General features: G+C 46.0%; 3 protein-coding genes across 3 annotated transcripts; 2 read left to right on the top strand and 1 right to left on the bottom strand.

The window, feature by feature from the left end:
• Positions 1-765: 765 nt before the first annotated feature.
• Positions 766-1,701, bottom strand: LOC136644357 (olfactory receptor 5J3-like). The gene has a single exon (XM_066620173.1). The coding sequence runs from the start codon at positions 1,699-1,701 to the stop codon at positions 766-768; it is 936 nt and encodes a 311-aa protein (XP_066476270.1).
• Positions 1,702-6,903: 5,202 nt separating this feature from the next.
• Positions 6,904-9,650, top strand: LOC136644364 (olfactory receptor 5G9-like). Its single transcript, XM_066620188.1, has 2 exons — positions 6,904-6,943; positions 8,704-9,650. Exons 1-2 carry the CDS (start codon positions 6,940-6,942, stop codon positions 9,648-9,650), a joined length of 951 nt encoding a protein of 316 aa, XP_066476285.1. The 5' UTR covers positions 6,904-6,939.
• A 4,078-nt stretch (positions 9,651-13,728) lies between these two features.
• LOC136644371 (olfactory receptor 5J3-like) lies at positions 13,729-14,664 on the top strand. The gene has a single exon (XM_066620200.1). The coding sequence runs from the start codon at positions 13,729-13,731 to the stop codon at positions 14,662-14,664; it is 936 nt and encodes a 311-aa protein (XP_066476297.1).
• The last annotated feature ends 5,647 nt before the right edge of the window (positions 14,665-20,311 follow it).

Raw genomic sequence — 20,311 nt, forward strand, 5'->3', positions numbered from 1 at the left:
TTCTTGCCTTGGAATTGGCTGGAGAAGCCAAGGGAGAGAGAGGTGGTTTGTAGCGATCACGCTTTCAAACCTTATGGCTCCCTTGTTACTTGGGAGGAGGAAGCCTCATTGAATGACCTGTGCAAATGGAACTACTTCTGAGTAGAGCTGCAAGAAATTGGATCATACTGGTAAGCCTCCCAGCTGCTTCACGTGACCCTCCTCCATCTGGCTGCTTCTGTCCCCGCTCTCATGCAGTTTGTTCCACCCCTCCTGCCCTGTTTACAGATGGAATGGGAACATTAGGGGAGTGATTAAAGAGAATCCAAAACCCATACACCCTGGCAGCAGCTCCGTTTTATTTCCACAGAGCCGCAGCTGACTTTTTAAAGGGAAGGACTTGAGTCTTTTTGCTTTGCCAAAACTCTCTGGGCGACTCGGAAAGTCTTCCCTTTAGGACTCATTTTCAAGTCGAGTTGTGGGAGGGGGCAGAGACTCTTGACTCAACTTAAGCCAAGCTGTGCTTAATTCACCCAGCCCTGTTTCATATGTCTGATAAAATGGACTGTAGATATGCATCTGATGGAGAGGAATGTATTTTTACATATGCTAAAATAAATTGTTTAGTCTTTGTGGTGCTATAAGATCCTTTAATGATTACAATGGCATTCTATCAGTACAGTATTACCTTATTCTGAAGCTGTGTCTTCAACAATCTGATGAGGATGTAATATGTACAGAAACTACAGGAAAATGAAGTAACCAAAACCAGATACTTCATATGTGCTAGAAAAGAGCTTTTTTACTCAGATGTTTTCTGAAGGCATTCTTTACTTCCTTGTTCCTCACACTGTAGATCAAGGGGTTCAACATGGGAGTCACTATTGTGTACACCACAGATGCTATTTTGTCTAGGTTTTGATTGTTTCTAGAACTGGGTCGTGCATACTCAAAGCTTGCAGCTCCATAGAACATGGCAATGACCAGGAGATGAGAGGTGCAAGTGGAGAAGGCTTTCTGTCGACTTTTGGCAGAGTGGATCTTCAAAATGGTGATCAGAATATAGGTATAGGAGGTGAGAATAGTCAGAATGGCTGATACCACATTGAAACCAATAAGTACAAACAACAGAACATCATTGAAACTGGTGTCTGAGCAGGAAAGAGCTAACAATGGGGGGATATCACAGTAGAAATTATTAATAGTATTTGGACCACAGAAGGATAGTCTAGATGCAGCAACTGTATGCACCAAGGCATTTGTAATCCCAGCAGCATAGGATATCGCTACCAGCTGAAGGCACTTTGTTTGGGACATAGTGACAAAGTACAGTAGTGGGTTGCATATAGCCACATAGCGGTCATAGGCCATCACAGCAAGGAGGTAGCACTCAGCAGTGCCAAATAGGCCATAAAAGAAGAACTGAATGAAACAATCAGCAAAGCCTATTACCTTTTTCTTTTTCAAGAGATCAGTTAAGAATTTGAGAGTGACGGATGATGAATAACAGATGTCCAAAAGAGACAAGTTGCTGAGGAAAAAGTACATAGGAGTGTGGAGCTGAGGACTGGAGTGGATCAGGACAATCATGCCGAGGTTCCCCCCCAGGGTGATGGCATAAACGGCAAGGAACAAGACAAACAGGGCGATCTGGAGCTGCGGAATGTCTGTCAACCCTGTGAGTCTGAACTCGGTCACCTGAGTGTGGTTTCCCATTGGCATTGCCTGTAACACTGTGGACATCAGAGAAATTCAACGGTCATTGTTGGCCCTGCTTTGAACAACTCCAGTATTAGTACCTTGTTACGGCATCTATAGTTTACATTTAAAATAAGGCAATTTTTCATTCTCCCAATGACATTATCCTTTGCTACCAATGCAGTGGGAACATTCCCTGCATAATCCAGGCCTTGTGACACTCCTGGGACAGCCTAATGGAATTAAACTCTCTAGGATGCTGAAGAGGTTCTGAGAATTGACCTCTAGTCAAAGAGAGCTGTGGTTCCTCAGTTCTCTCTTCATTCAAAGGAAGGCCCACACTGGTACCTCTCTCTCTCTCTCTCTCTCTCTCTCTCATACACACACGGATACACCAAGCACCTGGACTTACTGCTTTTCTTTTGCTTCAGATGCATCTCCCATATCTCATTAAGAATTCCTATTCCTTCTCTCCTTTTTCTTTCTTTCAGTTGCAACTCATGAAATCAACAGCAAAATCCTTTGAGTATGAAATATGAAAATCATATTTATAACCAGTTCCAGATGACTCAGGAGATTTTACTTTTGCAGCTAACAGTATTGTCTTGGGAACGATGAAGGACAAGGCAGTTCTTCTGGGGCAAGCATTCACTTTGGGACTTATGTAGGCATCAGATACACTGATTTGTGTTCAGTAGACTGGGAGGGCAATGTTAGCAAGATCACAATTACCTGAAAGGTTCACCATTATCAATATAAGGCATAATGGAGACCGAACCTTTCTGAATCATGGGAGACTCACTGTGTATTTTCTTTCACCTTCCAGAACTTGAAATACATTTGCATTCACTGAGGTTCCAGTGGGTATAGCCAAACATTTATTTACTGTTCAATGCTAACTAACAACCCCTCACCAATGCAGCTGTGTCACCTGAGCACGCAGGGGTGACAGTCACAGAGGTCTCCTCCAGCTAAGGGGGCATTCCCTTATCCTGGGGTAAGCTTCCCTATTGACCCAATGGGTCATATGGAATATGGGCATTCAAGTTTAGCCCCTTCTCTCTAGTAGAGGTTACTTGAGATCAGTAGCCTCTTATTCTCCTAGGGAAGTTTCCCATTAGGAAATATCATGTTGGACAGTCCTCTGTATGAGAGAATGCAGCTGACTAGCCACTATGCCTGGTTGCAGCTCCAAACCATCAGCTATAAAAAACGGAAGTACAGGACCGCAGATGTCTTCACTCATCACTCCACATTCTGCACTCCGGCTGTTGGTTGATCATTGAGCTGAGACTAGCAGGCCAATTTGCTGGGCCCTCTACTACCCCCATCTGCATGAGGAACTCCCATGTCCTGCCTTCCTTGCTGACTTATTTGCATCAGTGCAGCCATGACAATCCTCTGGCATGTGAGGAAAGCTCCGCATACTTCTGAAAGGGTTTCTGACTTCTGTAAGGCAGTTAATGCTGAGGGAAAGTTTCTATCGCTGTGTTACAGCCTAATAGGAATGCCCTCTAAATATATGTTTCACTCCAAAATTAATGTTTAGCTTCATAACAACAACAACAACAACAACAACAACAACAACAACAACAACAACAACAACAACAACAACAACAACTCGATATTTATATACCGCCTTTCTGATCATCTGATTATTCCTCTGACTTTATTCAAGGCGGTTTACATAGGCAGGCGTTTCTAAATCCCTCAAGGGGATTTTTACAATCATAGAGGTTCTGTCTTTCAAGAACCACAACATTTCAGAATGGATCTTCCTGGTTTGGTCTCACTTCTGGCCTCCAGTTCTCCCACGCAGGCTGACAAGCAGTTCCGTCTCTCACATGGAGGGCAGCCAAGACGCTTCTTGCTCACACCAAGAGCAGGTGGAATCACTCAGCTGGGTTTGTCAGCTGCTTCAAGTTCTCGCCATTCTCAGCCGTTCAGGGAGCTGCTGGTGTCCTTGAACTGGCAACCTTCTGATATTATCTTCGGGCTAATGAAAGCTCTACCCTCTAGACCAGGGGTGCCCAAACCCCAGCCCAGGGGCCACTTGCGGCCCTTGAAGCCTCTCAATGTGGCCCTCAGGGAGCCCCCAGTCTCCAATGAGCCTCTGGCTCTCCAGAGATTTATTGAAGCCCGCACTGGCCCAACGCAACTTCTCTCAGCGTGAGGGCGACTGTTTGACCTCTCATGTGAGCTGTGGGATAAGAGTTCCCTCCACTGCTTGCTCTTTCACATCTGTGATGCAGCAGCAGCAGCAAAGAAAAGGCCAGCCTTGCTTTGTGCAAGGCCTTTTATAGGCACTGAGCTATTGCAAGACCTTCATTCATTCATATAAGATCATCTTTAATATATTCATTTATGTAAACTTACGTAAACTTATTCAAATTTTAAATGTAAATTAATTCTTTTTTCCCCCCAGCCCCTGACACTGTGTCAGAGAGCTGATGTGGCCCTCCTGCCAAAAACTTTGAACACCCGTGCTCTAGACCAGACCTCCTGCCCTGGGCACACCACAGTTCAAGGTACCTGAAGTCTGTGGTCAACAAGTATGATCCTTGCAGACAATTTTTTATGCACTAAATAAAGACCTTAATGGTGGAGTTACACATGATAAGATACCAGTTTAATTACTTAGAGATCAACAGCCCAAACCTATGCATGCCATCATAGAAGTATTTCCAATTTCATTCAATAAGACCTAGGGTGTGTGTAGGATTGTACCCTGGCAGCCCAATTCTATCCTGCACAGAAACAGGTAGGTTGGCTGGCCTGCACAATATCTAGGTGGCTGTGCACAAATCTGAGCAAAGGGGTATATTTCCCCCTTACACTGAGCACTGCCCCAGACATCGCAGTGGGGCTATTTGGAGTTGTGCCAGCTAAATCGCTGGCGCAGATCCAAGCAGCCAGGTGTTAAGCCAGGCTGCTTGGGAGGGGAGTTCGGATTTGGCCTAAGTGCTGGAGGCCTGTCCCACCCCCCCTTCTGGGCCCAGCCTCCCCACTGCTTGTTCTCCCCCACCCTGGAACACCCATAAAACGCCCTCTCCCTGCCCTCCCCAAACCCCTGCGCCGGAGGCCCACTGCTTGCATGGACTTACCCAGGGCCTCTGAGAGGAATTTTACCAGGGGGTACCAAGTTTATTTGGGGCCCCTTTGTAAAGTCAACGAAAGTGTCGACCCAATGTGCAGCGGCAGTGAAGAAGGCCAATTCTATGCTTGGGATCAATAGAAAAGGTATTGAGAACAAAACTGCTAATATTATAATGCTGTTGTACAAATCGATGGTAAGGCCACACCTAGAATATTGTTTCCAGTTCTGGTTGCCGCATCTCAAAAAGGACATAGTGGAAATAGAAAAAGTGCAAAAGAGAGTGACTAAGATGATTACGGGGCTGGGGCACCTTCCTTATGAGGAAAGGCTATGGCTTTTGGGCCTCTTCAGCCTAGAAAAGAGGCGCCTGAGGGGGGACATGATCGAGACATACAAAATTATGCGGAGGATGGACAGAGTGGATAGAGAGATGCTCTTTACACTCTCACATAACACCAGAACCAGGGGACATCCACTAAAATTGAGTGTTGGGAAAGTTAGAACAGACAAAAGAAAATATTTCTTTACTCACTGTGTGGTTGGTCTGTGGAACTCCTTGCCACAGGATGTGGTGATGGCGTTTGGCCTGGACGCCTTTAAAAGGGGATTGGACAAGTTTCTGGAGGAAAAATCCATTAGGGGTTAAAAGCCATGATGTGTATGCGCAACCTCCTGATTTTAGAAATGGGTTATGTCAGAATGCCAGATGCAAGGGAGGGCACCAGGATGAGGTCTCTTGTTATCTGGTGCGCTCCCTGGGGCATTTGGTGGGCCACTGTGAGATACAGGAAGCTGGACTAGATGGGCCTATGGCCTGATCCAGTGGGGCTGTTCTTATGTTCTTAAGATGCATACACCTCAACAGGTGGTTATCCTTTAAAGCCTCAGACACAGAAAGGCTCTATGAACAAGCTTACTACCATGAGGGTGAGAGAGAATCAAGCGCAATTGCTGTCACTCAAAAGAAAGATTCAGAAGAGGGCAGGAAGAGGAATCTTTTAGAACAACTCAGGCTGTAAGCAGCTAGGCACTCAAGTTAGATAGGTTTTTCTTGGTTATAAGGAAAGCACGGATTTCTAAAATTATTTTATTTATGTATTTATTATTTTAACAAATCAGAAAAAAGCTGCAGGATTACAAAAAAAGTGTAAATTGTATTAACAAAATGAACGAACGACAACAAAACAAAAGTGAACAAAAATATGGTGGACCCTCTTTTTTTGTGGGCAGATTTGAGCATCTACCTGTGGATTTGAGCATCTATGAATTCTGAGCCTGCCTCAGAGGACCTCCCAGATGCAACTGGAAGTCACTTCCAGTTTGTGTTGGTGACTTCTGGTCTTAAGGAAGCAGAGGGTTACTAGGGTTTGTGTCATCCAGTGCAAGAGCTCATTGCATGATCCCCGTGGTGGACCTCCTTCCATTCCAAACCATACAGAATAAATTACAATATCATATACACAACCTAAATGCAATGGTTTCACTAGGGTTGATGTAACCCCCATTAACCCCCACTGTTTTGTTTTTTTTCTTTTTGGGAGGGTTACTGATTTGTTGGTTGTCCTGTACTGTTATATATTTAAAAAACAAACAAACAGTACAGAACACCCAACAAATCAGTAACCAACAAAAAAAACCACTGGCAGTTTAGGATTGGGTTGCCCAGCTCACAGTTCTCTGCTGGATCTTTTATTTGTGCTAATGGCTTCAACTCCGTCCATCTACATGCTAAGCAATGTTTTTGTTCTGAAAGGCTATCTTCAAATTACACTTCAGTGGAATTAATTTCTGCACCCAAACACAGGAAGATAGTCTTCATGGCCACTTGAAGTAAAAAAAAAATGTCCTCCTGAGATGTGAGCTATTTGGAGGACACCATCTCCAATGCCGAACTGTCAATATGAAGTCCCTTCTGAATAGTACAACCTCAGAGACCATTCCATGCTTACAGCAGGCAGTTCAGCAGTACTCCACATCTGTCGGTTTTATAAGTGGCAGGCATGCAGCCAAGTTCTCTGGGTTATCACTAGAAATTGCTCCCATGTCAGAGAACAGAACAACAGAAACTCAACTTCAGGCCTTTCCTCATCAGGCAATAAAACAAATTAGAGACAAGGATATCAAAATAATTGGCAGATGAAAAAGTGCTAGCAACTCATAGAAGAATGGGTAAGTTAAAAGAATTCCTTGTTCTTGTTTTAAACATCATTTTACCATTGATCTCTATATCCTACTTAAGTCACGTTCTAGTATGTTCCTATATACCAGTCATTTCCAGTCATTTTCAGCTCATGGCACACTGACAAGGCACTAAAGTTGTCAAGGCACACTACTAGTTTTTAATAACATTAAATTAGTAGGTTACTATCAATTTAATTGATATAACTAATACAATTAGATCATTACATGACAATTAAAGAAATTCACAAGAAGCTTGGAGAGGGAAGTGTATGTAGTTTCTGGAAAGGTGGAATAATGTTTTGAAATAGAGTGATTAAATTGTTTTCAGAAGTGCCAGAAAGTGTTGGCAAAGACAGGTCGGACTGAGCACATTCTGGAGAAATGTGGGGTGAGGGGCAACAAGAAGATGTGACTGATATTGGGTGGGGGGAGAGTGCGAGGCAACTGATTCTGGATTTTGGAAGGTGGGAACAAGCCAGGGGAGGGGCAGTAAGAGAGGTGTTAACTGCGATTATGAGATTGGGGGGAATGTGCGTGTGGGAGGGGAGGGGGAGGGGACAATAGAGAGAGAGTGTCAACAGCATGCTCATGTGTTCGAGAAAAAGAGTGTGACCAAGAGCCCAAGCCTCTGTACATCTACTCAGAAGTAAGTTCCATTATAGTCAATGGGGCTTACTCCTAAGTAAGTGTGGATAGGCTTGTGGCCTAATGTCCTGACTGTAAACGCCCAAAAGTGCCTTGTCAGTAGAGGCAACACTGGAGGGAGGGTCACTTTGGGGTTTGCTTGCTCAATACCTGCTTCCCACCTTCTGGCTCGCTCACTCTCACCCCCTTCACAGCTCCCACCTGCCCGCCCTTCTGGCAGGAGTGGCACTCTTCCAAGAGCTCCTCCAGGCTGCTCTGGCTGGCTGGCTGCCCAATCAGCACGCGCGAGCAGGCATGAGCAACAGCAGGAGCTTCAAGGCCCCTTTGCGGGCTGCTCCTTTTTCTTCTGTTGCCACACAATGCTCCAAGTGGTCACTTCTCCCATACATGCGGCTGCTGCCTAATCCTCTGGCTCCCTGAGGCTGCCTTGCGGCCTACCAATGTACCTCGGCACAGCAGCTGAAAACCGCTACTCTATACTGAATATCTCCTCCATCCCTCCTTCCCTCCCTTGATAAATTAGATGAATTAGAGATGAAAGATGAAGGATCTTCGCTCCTTTCTCTCCTCTCCAACATCTCTGCCCTGCCCTTCAGCTCAGCTGGACACATTTAAGGAACAGAACTGCCATACCTTCAGGATGTACTTAACTGCTGGGAATTTTATGTGAAAATATAGGAGTAAATATTGACAAGAAAGAGAGTCTACGGGTGTGAAATATATCACTGGTTCAAATTGGGTATAAATATAAGGTTGCAATCCCCAAACACACCCTATGCTACATAATGGAAATTATTGCCAAGCAGTCATTTACAGGACTGTGTTGCACAATCTAAAATCATTTCATTGTCATGATTTCTCTAAAAATAGTCTTCCAAATGCAGCTCTCTAGAGCTTATTTTGGCCGCTAGGACCTGAAAGGGTCCATTAGCCACAAGGAGCTCATTCCAGGTCCTCATGGCCACAGCTATCAAGCCCCTTCTCTGAGAATTTGTTTGTCTTATTGTCACACCTGGAGGGAGGCTGGAGCAAGGTCTTCACATCAGACCTCAACACACATAGGGGAGCAATTTAACTTATTTGCTTCTTTTTGGTTTTCCCAGGGAAAGAAGCAATGGCAGTGGAAAACGGCACCACTGTGTATGAATTCATTTTTGCTGGATTTAATGACTCTTCCAAACTGCAGGTCCCTCTCTTCATATTTTTCCTAGCGGTGTATGTTTTCACCCTGATTGGAAATCTGGGAATGATCCTTTTGATCAGAATTAGCTCGCAACTCCGCACCCCCATGTACTTCTTCCTGAGCCACCTGTCCTTTGTGGACTTCTGCTACTCCACCGTTGTCACTCCCAAGATGCTGCTGGATTTCCTTGCAAGGAGAAAAGTGATTTCATGGACAGGATGTGCTGTGCAGATGTGGTTTTTTGTTCTCTTTTTAGCCACCGAGTGTTTCCTCTTATCTGCCATGGCCTATGATCGCTATGTGGCCATTTCTAAGCCATTGCTCTATTCAGTAATGATGTCACAAAGAGTCTGTGTCCAGCTGATAATCACTCCCTACCTTATTGGGGTGCTGAATGCTGTAACACAAACAACCCTGTCATTTCGGCTGACCTTCTGTAACTCCAACGTGATCAACCATTTCTTCTGCGACATCCCTGCAGTCATTGCTCTTGCCTGTTCAGATATCCGACTCAACAAGAGAATCCTTTTTGGCCTGTCTTGCAGCTTTGGCACTGTGAGCACCTCTATTATAATTGTCTCCTATATCTACATCCTCGCTGCCATCCTGCAAATTCGCTCCAACAAAGGCAGGCGCAAAGCGTTCTCTACCTGCTCAACTCATCTCACAGTCGTGTCAATCTTCTATGGGACTCTCTTTTTCACATATGTGCATCCCAGCTCCAACCTCTCAATACATGAGGATAAGGTGATCTCCATGTTCTACACAGCGATCATCCCCATGCTGAACCCCTTGATCTACAGTCTGAGAAACAAAGAAGTGAAGGATTCAGTGAGGAGACTGATCTGGAAGGGGAAACCTTATTAAAAAAAAAACAAAAAATTTTGTATTGGGTTCAGTACAAATATTATTTATTATGATTATTAGCCACTGATAAGAAATTGTTCTATGATACATAATACCCAATTTTTCATATAGGGAAAAATAGTTTTGTAAAAAATGTCAATTTATAGTGTAAATAAGATCACTCTTTTCAATTTAGATTTCTGAAGCTTTTTAAGAAGTGGGTTACTGTTAGGCATACTGAAGAGGCCTAGCTCGGGCTTATCATCAAAGGCTGAAAGACAGGATAAATGAAAAGAAATGGTTAAGAGGCCAGGAGCACAATTCAGAGATATGCTTAAGTGGGCGCAAGTCCATCGCACTGGTTTCCAGGTTTCACAAACTTGCCATAAAGTACATTTGCACCACCACAGGAGTCAGGGACACCAGCACAAGGATGCATGACGGTCTCCCTGTGCTGGAGCAAGCCCCAACAAAGGCAAGTCCAGGGCCTAGGAGAGGGGAGTAAAGGAGGTACTTTGTACCCAGGCCCAGGGTCAAAAAGGGGTCCCAGGAGCCCAAGGAGGGGCCCAGAAATTTCCTGGGATCTGACATCTTCCTATCTACTCAGACTTGTTGCTCTCATGGGATCCTGGAGATACTACCACGGGCGTGCAGCTGCAGCTACTGCCGCTATTGCCAAGCTATGTGTGCTGGGCTGAGGAATGTGTACATGACACTCCTTAACACAGCATCAGATCTGGGAGGAAACTGGCCTGCTCCAGTAGCTCTTAGGCTTGTGGACATGCTTACCATGAAGGAGTGGGTAGGAGCTCAGGGACACAGCTGCAAGACTACAGCTGCCACAGAAACCAGTTTTGGTCTGCACAGGACACTTTCCATTCTAGTGGGAGCCTAAATATGATGATGCTCATTATCTGCATGATTTTCTATATTTGAAAGATTTGAGAGAGACTAAGGGCACTGGCATCGCTAGAAGGGTGCAGGGGGTGCGGGGCGCACCAGGTGACACGCTGTGGGGGGTGACATGCCACGCACCCCTGCCCCCTGCACGCTTACCAAGCACATGACGCCACAGCCTCAAACCTGCCGCCAAGTTCATTCCCTTCCGAACTCAGCTGCAGTTACATCTAGCGTCGTGCGCATGCGTGAGCCTTACACATGCACACAATGCCTGAGGCACCGCCCACTGCACAGAAGGAGGTCCATCATAGGGGTGATGGGCTTTCCGCACCAGGTGATACAAAGCCTAGTGACACCACTGACTGAGGGCACAATCCTCACCCACTTTCCAGTACCGACATAAAGGCACTGCAGCTCCAAGGTAAGGGAGCAAACATTGCCTTACCTTGAGGAGGCCTCTGTGACTGCTCCCCAAATGCAGGATGCAGCACATGCCCCACTGGCACATGCCCCACTGGCACAGCTATGCCAATGCTGGAAAGTGGGTTAGGATTGGGGTCTAAGGAGTGTTTGCTTTTGCATATTACTGTCTCCAGCTGCTGATGCCACCTGAGTGGGTAGAGCTGGACTCCAAAGGCTTTTCCAGCTGTCTCCATCTCCCCACCCTGTTTTGCTCCTTCCTACCCCCATTTTGCTCGCCCATCCCAAACCCTCCCCCTTTGCAAAGGGGCCCCAAATAAACTTGGTACCCCCTGGTAAAATTCCTCTCAGAGGCCCTGGGTAAGTCCATGCAAGCAGTGGGCCTCCGGCGCAGGGGTTTGGGGAGGGCAGGGAGAGGGCGTTTTATGGGTGTTCCAGGGTGGGGGAGAACAAGCAGTGGGGAGGCTGGGCCCAGAAGGGGGGGTGGGACAGGCCTCCAGCACTTAGGCCAAATCCGAACTCCCCTCCCAAGCAGCCTGGCTTAACACCTGGCTGCTTGGATCTGCGCCAGTGATTTAGCTGGTGCAATTCCAAATAGCCCCACTGCGATGTCTGGGGCAGTGCTCAGTGTAAGGGGAAAATATACCCCTTTGTCCAGATTTGTGCACAGCCACCTAGATATTGCGCAGGCCAGCCAACCTACCTGTTTCTGTGCAGGATAGAATTGGGCTGCCAGGGTGCAATCCTACACACACCCTAGGTCTTATTGAACGAAACTGGACTTACTTCTATGATGGCATGCATAGGTTTGGGCTGTTGATCTCTAAGTAATTAAACTGGTATCTTATCATGTGTAACTCCACCATTAAGGTCTTTATTTGGGGGATGGACCCAAGATGGCGACTGAGCTGGTTGTATGTTACGATTGCTCTGGCTTTTAGCTCCTGTTTTTTAGCTTTTTATTCTATTTATCTAGCTGCTTTTAGCTTATTAGCAGCTTTTTGATATCATTGTTTTATGAAGAACCTTCGTTATCTGTAAGTTTTCTCTCCCCCTTAATTTATGAGAGTGAGTTCAAAGACTAACCGAGACTGAAATTGGCTGGCAGCCATTGCAATGGGGAAGAGGCGTCGTTCAAGACATTCGTCTGAAGTTGAGTTGCAATTATCCAAACAGGTCTTTATTTAGTGCATTCAAAATTGTCTGCAAGGATCATACTTGCTGACCACAGACTTCAGGAACCTTGAACTGTGGTGTGCCCATCATTATGAAGCTAAACGTTAATTTTGGAATGAAACATATATTTAGAGGGCATTCCTATTAGGCTGTTACACAGCGATAGAAACATTCCCTCAGCATTAACTGCCTTACAGAAGTCAGAAACCCTTTCAGAAGCTTTCCTCACATGCCAGAGGATTGTCATGGCTGCACTGATGCAAATAAGTCAGCAAGGAAGGCAGGACATGGGAGTTCCTCATGCAGATGGGGGTAGTAGAGGGCCCAGCAAATTGGCCTGCTAGTCTCAGCTCAATGATCAACCAACAGCCGGAGTGCAGAATGTGGAGTGATGAATGAAGACATCTGCGGTCCTGTACTTCAGTTTTTTATAGCTGATGGTTTGGAGCTGCAACCAGGCATAGTGGCTAGTCAGCTGCATTCTCTCATAGAGAGGACTGTCCAACATGATATTTCCTAATGGGAAACTTCCCTAGGAGAATAAGAGGCTACTGATCTCAAGTAACCTCTACTAGAGAGAAGGGGCTAAACTTGAATGCCCATATTCCATATGACCCATTGGGTCAATAGGGAAGCTTACCCCAGGACAAGGGAATGCCCCCTTAGCTGGAGGAGACCTCTGTGACTGTCACCCCTGCGTGCTCAGGTGACACAGCTGCATTGGTGAGGGGTTGTTAGTTAGCATTGAACAGTAAATAAATGTCTGGCTATACCCACTGGAACCTCAGTGAATGCAAATGTATTTCAAGTTCTGGAAGGTGAAAGAAAATACACAGTGAGTCTCCCATGATTCAGAAAGGTTCGGTCTCCGTTATGCCTTATATTGATAATGGTGAACCTTTCAGGTAATTGTGATCTTGCTAACATTGCCCTCCCAGTCTACTGAACACAAATCAGTGTATCTGATGCCTACATAAGTCCCAAAGTGAATGCTTGCCCCAGAAGAACTGCCTTGTCCTTCATCGTTCCCAAGACAATACTGTTAGCTGCAAAAGTAAAATCTCCTGAGTCACCTGGAACTGGTTATAAATATGATTTTCATATTTCATACTCAAAGGATTTTGCTGTTGATTTCATGAGTTGCAACTGAAAGAAAGAAAAAGGAGAGAAAGAATAGGAATTCTTAATGAAATATGGGAGATGCATCTGAAGCAAAAGAAAAGCAGTAAGTCCAGGTGCTTGGTGTATCCGTGTGTGTATGAGAGAGAGAGAGAGAGAGGTACCAGTGTGGGCCTTCCTTTGAATGAAGAGAGAACTGAGGAACCACAGCTTTCTTTGACTAGAGGTCAGTTCTCAGAACCTCTTCAGCATCCTAGAGAGTTTAATTCCATTAGGCTGTCCCAGGAGTGTCACAAGGCCTGGATTATGCAGGGAATGTTCCCACTGCATTGGTAGCAAAGGATAATGTCATTGGGAGAATGAAAAATTGCCTTATTTTAAATGTAAACTATAGATGCCGTAACAAGGTACTAATAGTGGAGTTGTTCAAAGCAGGGCCAACAATGACCGTTGAATTTCTCTGATGTCCACAGTGTTACAGGCAATGCCAATGGGAAACCACACTCAGGTGACCGAGTTCAGACTCACAGGGCTGACAGACATTCCGCAGCTCCAGATCGCCCTGTTTGTCTTGTTCCTTGCCGTTTATGCCATCACCCTGGGGGGGAACCTCGGCATGATCATCCTGATCCACTCCAGTCCTCAGCTCCACACTCCTATGTACTTTTTCCTCAGCAACTTGTCTCTTTTGGACATCTGTTATTCATTATCCGTCACTCCCAAATTCTTAACTGATCTCTTGAAAAAGAAAAAGGTAATAGGCTTTGCTGATTGTTTAATTCAGTTCTTCTTTTATGGCTTATTTGGCACTGCTGAGTGCTACCTCCTGGCTGTGATGGCCTATGACCGCTATGTGGCTATATGCAACCCACTACTGTACTTTGTCACTATGTCCCAAACAAAATGCTTTCAGCTGGTAGCGATATCCTATGCTGCTGGGATTACAAATGCCTTGGTGCATACAGTTGCTGCATCTAGACTATCCTTCTGTGGCCCAAATACTATTAATAATTTCTACTGTGATGTCCCCCCATTGTTAGCTCTTTCCTGCTCAGACACCAGTCTCAACGATGTTCTGTTGTTTGTACTTATTGGGTTCAATGTGGTATCAGCCATTCTGACTATTCTCACCTCCTATACCTATATTCTGATCACCATTTTGAAGATCCACTCTGCCAAAAGTCGACAGAAAGCCTTCTCAACTTGTACCTCTCATCTCCTGGTCATTGCCATGTACTATGGAGCTGCTAGCTTTGAGTATGCACGACCCAGCTCTAGAAACAATCAAAACCTAGACAAAATAGCATCCGTGGTGTACACAATGGTGACTCCCATGTTGAACCCCTTGATCTACAGTGTGAGGAACAAGGAAGTAAAGAATGCCTTCAGAAAACATCTGAGTAAAAAAGCTCTTTTCTAGCACATATGAAGTATCTGGTTTTGGTTACTTCATTTTCCTGTAGTTTCTGTACATATTACATCCTCATCAGATTGCTGACGACACAGCTTCAGGTAATACTGTACTGATAGAATGCCATTGTAATCATTAAAGGATCTTATAGCACCACAAAGACTAAACAATTTATTTTAGCATATGTAAAAATACAGTCCTCTCCATCAGATGCATATCTACAGTCCATTTTATCAGACATATGAAACAGGGCTGGGTGAATTAAGCACAGCTTGGCTCAAGTTGAGTCAAGAGTCTCTGCCCCCTCCCACAACTCGACTTGAAAATGAGTCCTAAAGGGAAGACTTTCTGAGTTGCCCAGAGAGTTTTGGCAAAGCAAAAAGACTCAAGTCCTTCCCTTTAAAAAGTCAGCTGCGGCTCTGTGGTAATAAAATGGGGCTGCTGCCAGGGTATATGTGTTTTGGATTCTCTTTGATCACTCCCCTAATGTTCCCATTCCATCTGTAAACAGGGCAGGAGGGGTGGAACAAACTGCATGAGAGCGGGGACAGAAGCAGCCAGATGGAGGAGGGTCACGTGAAGCAGCTGGGAGGCTTACCAGTATGATCCAATTTCTTGCAGCTCTACTCAGAAGTAGTTCCATTTGCACAGGTCATTCAATGAGGCTTCCTCCTCCCAAGTAACAAGGGAGCCATAAGGTTTGAAAGCGTGATCGCTACAAACCACCTCCCTCTCCCTTGGCTTCTCCAGCCAATTCCAAGGCAAGAACCCCCTTGGGTTCCTCCTCCTGCCCTCCCTCATCCAAAGAAACAAATCAGACTGTCCATCCTTGACCCAATGACCATCAATTCCTTCAGAGATGGAAAACAGAGCCTACTCTTGTCTCCTCCTCTCCTACTTGATGCAAAACCAAATCATTAACCCTTCCTTGCCTCCCGGCTGGAATGTTCCTGCAGCTCGCCTGGCCCCACAAGGTCTTTTACACTCCAAAAAAAAAGTAAGTCAACACACTCAGACACAGACAACTTGAGTCTGCATATGTTGGGACCAAGTGCCAAGGCAGTGGCCTCAGACTCAAGTCAATGCCCAAGTCCTTGACTCAAGTGACTCAGGTGTAAATGAGTCAGCAAAAAACTTGGTGTAAATTCAGTCAGAAATGCCCAATCAGAGGAGAAATAACCTGTATACTCCCTAATGTGGTGTGGTGATAACTGGGCATTTATGAACATGCCCAGAAACAATAAAACTTATGAAACTCTGTCAGTGATTGCAGATATCATGGATAATGAACCCCAGAGAGCCAAGAGAACTTTTGGAGTGCCAGGCCATTAGCTGGGGATGCATTCAGCGGCTGTTTGTCCTCTCATTCTTCCTCAGTTTCCTTGAACTGAGGAACCTTGAGCAGCACCAAGGACTCATACATTGGTTGGCAGCTGGGTACCTTCCCCTTTCTCTTTGTCTGTAGCAAATCCTCTCAAAACATTGTTTGTATGGCTCCTTATTCCTCTCTCGGAATCCCTCTATTTTACTCCTCATTTCCTTGCACCAGTCTGGGTGGTAGGTGGGCCATGGTCAATGTTGCAGGGTTTTCTAATAGTCATGTCTTTGGGTGCATGTGTTACCCCCTCTCTGGATAACAGCATTGAGGTAAAAATGACAGCTCCCACTGACAGCTGTCACATTTCTTGCAGGGTGCCATGGAACAATGCTATATCAGGGCACTGTGGGGGAAAATGACAGTCACCAGAGAAACTGTAGTTGGGGCCCAGATTCCCCAGGAAATTCCGAAACAACTTTCAGAATTCAGGCCTACTGGGAAGCTGCATTATGATCCCTTATGGTGAGCAATGGGAGAGCCTCCAAAACCTTCCTGGGAGAAATTCCAAATGATGCATTATGGCGAGTGGTATTGAGCCTGTGTCTCCTTATGTCCTCCACATTCATCCTTTTCTTAGGGCCAAACCTGGTACTTACACTGCCACCAAGAAGATAAGCAAACAGCCAGAGCAAAGTTTACTGGAGGAGCCCCAGATCTTCCAGGGGTCTCTCAAAACACCTGCATAACAGCATACAACCAGCAGTCCCAGAGGACTATGTGAAAGCTCTCACTTAAGTTTAACTGATCACAGACAGGTGGAGAGCTGAAATGGAAAAAAAAGGGAGTGGTTTGGGGAAAAATAATACAAGGAGGAAAGGAAAGTGACAAACAGGCCTATAGCACTGCCTGGGCACTGCAACTGTCCAGGTGCAGATCTTAGCAAAAGTCAGACAGGCAAACACTTAAATCAAGGGAACATAAGAACGTAAGAACAGCCTGACTGGATCAGGCCATAGGCCCATCTAGTCCAGCTTTCTGTATCTCACAGCGGCCCACCAAATGCCCCAGGAAGCACACTAGATAACAAGAGACCTCATCCTGGTGCCCTCCCTTGCATCTGGCATTCTGACATAACCCATTTCTAAAATCAGGAGGTTGCGCATATACATCATGGCTTGTACCCCGTAATGAATTTTTCCTCCAGAAGCTTGTCCAATCCCGCTTTAAAGGCGTCCAGGCCAGTCGCCATCACCACATCCTGTGGCAGAGTTCCACAGACCAACCACACGCTGAGTAAAGAAATATTTTCTTTTGTCTGTTCTAACTCTCCCAACACTCAATTTTAGTGGATGTCCCCTGGTTCTGGTGTTAGGTGAGAGTGTAAAGAGCATCTCCCTATCCACTCTGTCCACCCCCTGCATAATTTTGTATTTCTCAATCATGTCCCCCCTCAGGCGTCTCTTTTCTAGGCTGAAGAGGCCCAAACGCCGTAGCCTTTCCTCATAAGGAATGTGCCCCAGCCCCGTAATCATCTTAGTCGCTCTCTTTTGCACCTTTTCCATTTCCACTATGTCTTTTTTGAGATGCGGCGACCAGAACTGGACGCAATACTCCAGGTGTGGCCTTACCATCGAATTGTACAATGGCATTATAATATTAGCCATTTTGTTCTCAAGACCTTTTCTAATTATCCCAAACATAGAATTGGCCTTCTTAACTGCTGCCGCACATTGTGTCGACACTTTCATTGACCTGTCTACCACCCCCCAAGATCTCTCTCCTGATCTGTCACAGACAGCTCAGAACCCATCAGCCTATATCTAAAGTTTTGATTTTTTGCCCCAATGTGCATGACTTTACACTTACTGACATTGAAGCGCATCTGCCATTTTGCTGCCCATTCTGCCAGTCTGGAGAGATCCTTCTGGAGCTCCTCACAATCACTTCTGGTCTTCACCACTCAGAAAAGTTTGGTGTCGTCTGCAAACTTAGCCACCTCACTGCTCAACCCTGTCTCCAGATCAATTATGAAGAGGTTGAAAAGCACTGGTCCCAGGACAGATCCTTGGGGCACACCGCTTTTCACCTCTCTCCATTGTGAAAATTGCCCATTGACACCCACTCTCTATTTCCTGGTCTTCAACCAGTTCTCAATCCATGAGAGGACCTGTCCTCTAATTCCTTGACTGTGGAATTTTTTTAGTAGCCTTTGGTGAGGGACCATTTCAAATGCCTTCTGAAAGTCCAGATATATAATGTCCATGGGTTCTCCCGCATCCACATGTCTTTTGACCTTTTCAAAGAATTTTATAAGGTTTGTGAGGTAAGACTTACCCTTACAGAAGCCAAGCTGATTCTCCGTCAGCAAGGCCTATTCGTCTATGTGTTTTGAGATTCTCTCTTTGATGAGGCATTCCACCATCTTACCCAGTATAGATGTTAGGCTGACCGGCCTATAGTTTCCCGGGTCCCCCCTCTTTCCCTTTTTAACGATCGGTGTGACATTTGCTATCTTCCAGTCTTCTGGCACCATGGCCATTTTGAGGGACAAGTTGCATATTTTAGTCAAGAGATCTGCAACTTTATTCTTCAATTCCTTAATAACTCTTGGGTGGATGCCATCAGGGCTCGGTGACTTCTTGATCTTTAATTTATCAATGACATCTGAAACATCTTCTCTTTTAACCTCTATCTGACTTAATTCCTTGGTCAGGAGGAGCCGTTTGGGCAGCGGTATCTGCCCGAGGTCTTCTGCCGTGAAGACAGATGCAAAGAACTCATTTAATTTCTCTGCCATCTCTAAGTCTCCTTTTATCTCCCCTTTCCCTCCCTCACCATCCAGAGGGCCAACTGCTTCTCTGGTGGGTTTCCTGCTTCTAACATATTTGAAGAAGCTTTTATTATTCCCCTTAATGTTGCTGGCCATGCATTCCTCATAGTCTTTCTTGGCTTCCCGGATCACCTTCTCACATTTCTTTTGCCACAGTTTATGTTCCTTTTTATTCTCCTCATTAGGGCAAGACTTCCATTTACGGAAGGAAGCTTCCATGCCCTTCACAGCCTCTCTAACTTGGCTCATTAGCCATGCGGGCATCCTCCTGGATTTAGTGGAACCCTTCTTTCTTTGTGGTATACACCTCTGCTGGGCCTCTATTACTGTTGTAATAAACTTAAAAAAAAAAAATCTTAAACTTAGGGCGCAATCCAAAGTGCACACTTGGCCAGTGCAAGACCCTTGCACCGGTCGATGAATGTTGCAAAAGTGCCCTAAAGCACTTTCTCGCCACTCTTGGGGGAGATAGGCCAGTGCACAGATGAATGCACAGGTGGGCAGGAAGTGGGAGGCTGGGCCAGCATCCAGCATTTATGGATCCTAGCCCTGTTTCCAGGCAGCCTGGGCCAGCCCTGGGCTGCTCAGATTTGCACTATCGATTTAGGTAGCATGAATCCAAGTAGCTCCATTGGGGCTGCTGCAGTGTTGCCCAGGGTAAGGGGAATTATTTCTCCTTTCCCTGGCTGGCCTGCAGACAGCCCCAAACTTGCACTGGATACAGTGCAGGTCCACCAAATTAGGATTGCGCTATAAAGAAAATAAGGGCAATGCAGCTTCTAGACAAGGAAACAAACATTCCCTTACTTTGAGGAAGCCTCCATGAGTGCCCCCCAACTGTAGGACGCAGCACACATCCCATTGGCACAGCTATGCCAGTGCTGGAAAGTGGGTAAGGATTTGGGTCTAAGATAGAGAAAAATGCTATGTATAATAGGACCCATTTTCTCCTATAGTCATTTAAGGGCACAATCCTAAGTGCGCTCTGGGCCAGCACAAGACCCTTGCACTGACCTGGGAGGGATGCAAATGTGCTGTAAAGAAGGCACATTTGTGCCTCCTCAAGTGCCAGCTGGACCGGCACTGGGATGCACGGTGGCTCACAGATGCTGCATCCAGCCTCTGTGCCGACGCGGAGAGGTAAAGCCGAGCTCAGCCAACACAGGGGTCTGGGAATGGTGGGGAGGAGGCAGGGAGGAGGTGGGAGGGAAGCATTTTGGGGTAGGGGGAAGGCAGGTGGAGGGCGTTCCAGGGGGCTGGTGGGAGGGGATCGGGATGTGGGGTTGGGACTCGGCAGTTATGCCAGATCCCAAACCCATTCGCTGAGCAGCGTGTAGCAGCTCCAAGCCGCTCTGTTCTCCTCGGACTTGCATAACCTCCTGAGGTGGTGCTGGTCAGAGGAGACCCATTGGTGCTGTGATGGCTTACCCTGGATTAAGGGGAAGAGTTTCCCCTTGCTGGTAGCTGAGCCAGTTCTGGCCCCAATCTTGTGCTGGATACAGTGCAGG

The sequence above is a fragment of the Tiliqua scincoides genome, chromosome 1 (assembly GCF_035046505.1).
Source record: "Tiliqua scincoides isolate rTilSci1 chromosome 1, rTilSci1.hap2, whole genome shotgun sequence".
NCBI lineage: Eukaryota > Metazoa > Chordata > Lepidosauria > Squamata > Scincidae > Tiliqua > Tiliqua scincoides.

What these genes read in the sequence shown, in the direction of transcription:
- LOC136644357 (XM_066620173.1), bottom strand. Translation starts at nt 1,701, where the DNA reads ATGCCAATGGGAAACCACACTCAGGTGACCGAGTTCAGACTCACAGGG.
- LOC136644371 (XM_066620200.1), top strand. Translation starts at nt 13,729, where the DNA reads ATGCCAATGGGAAACCACACTCAGGTGACCGAGTTCAGACTCACAGGG.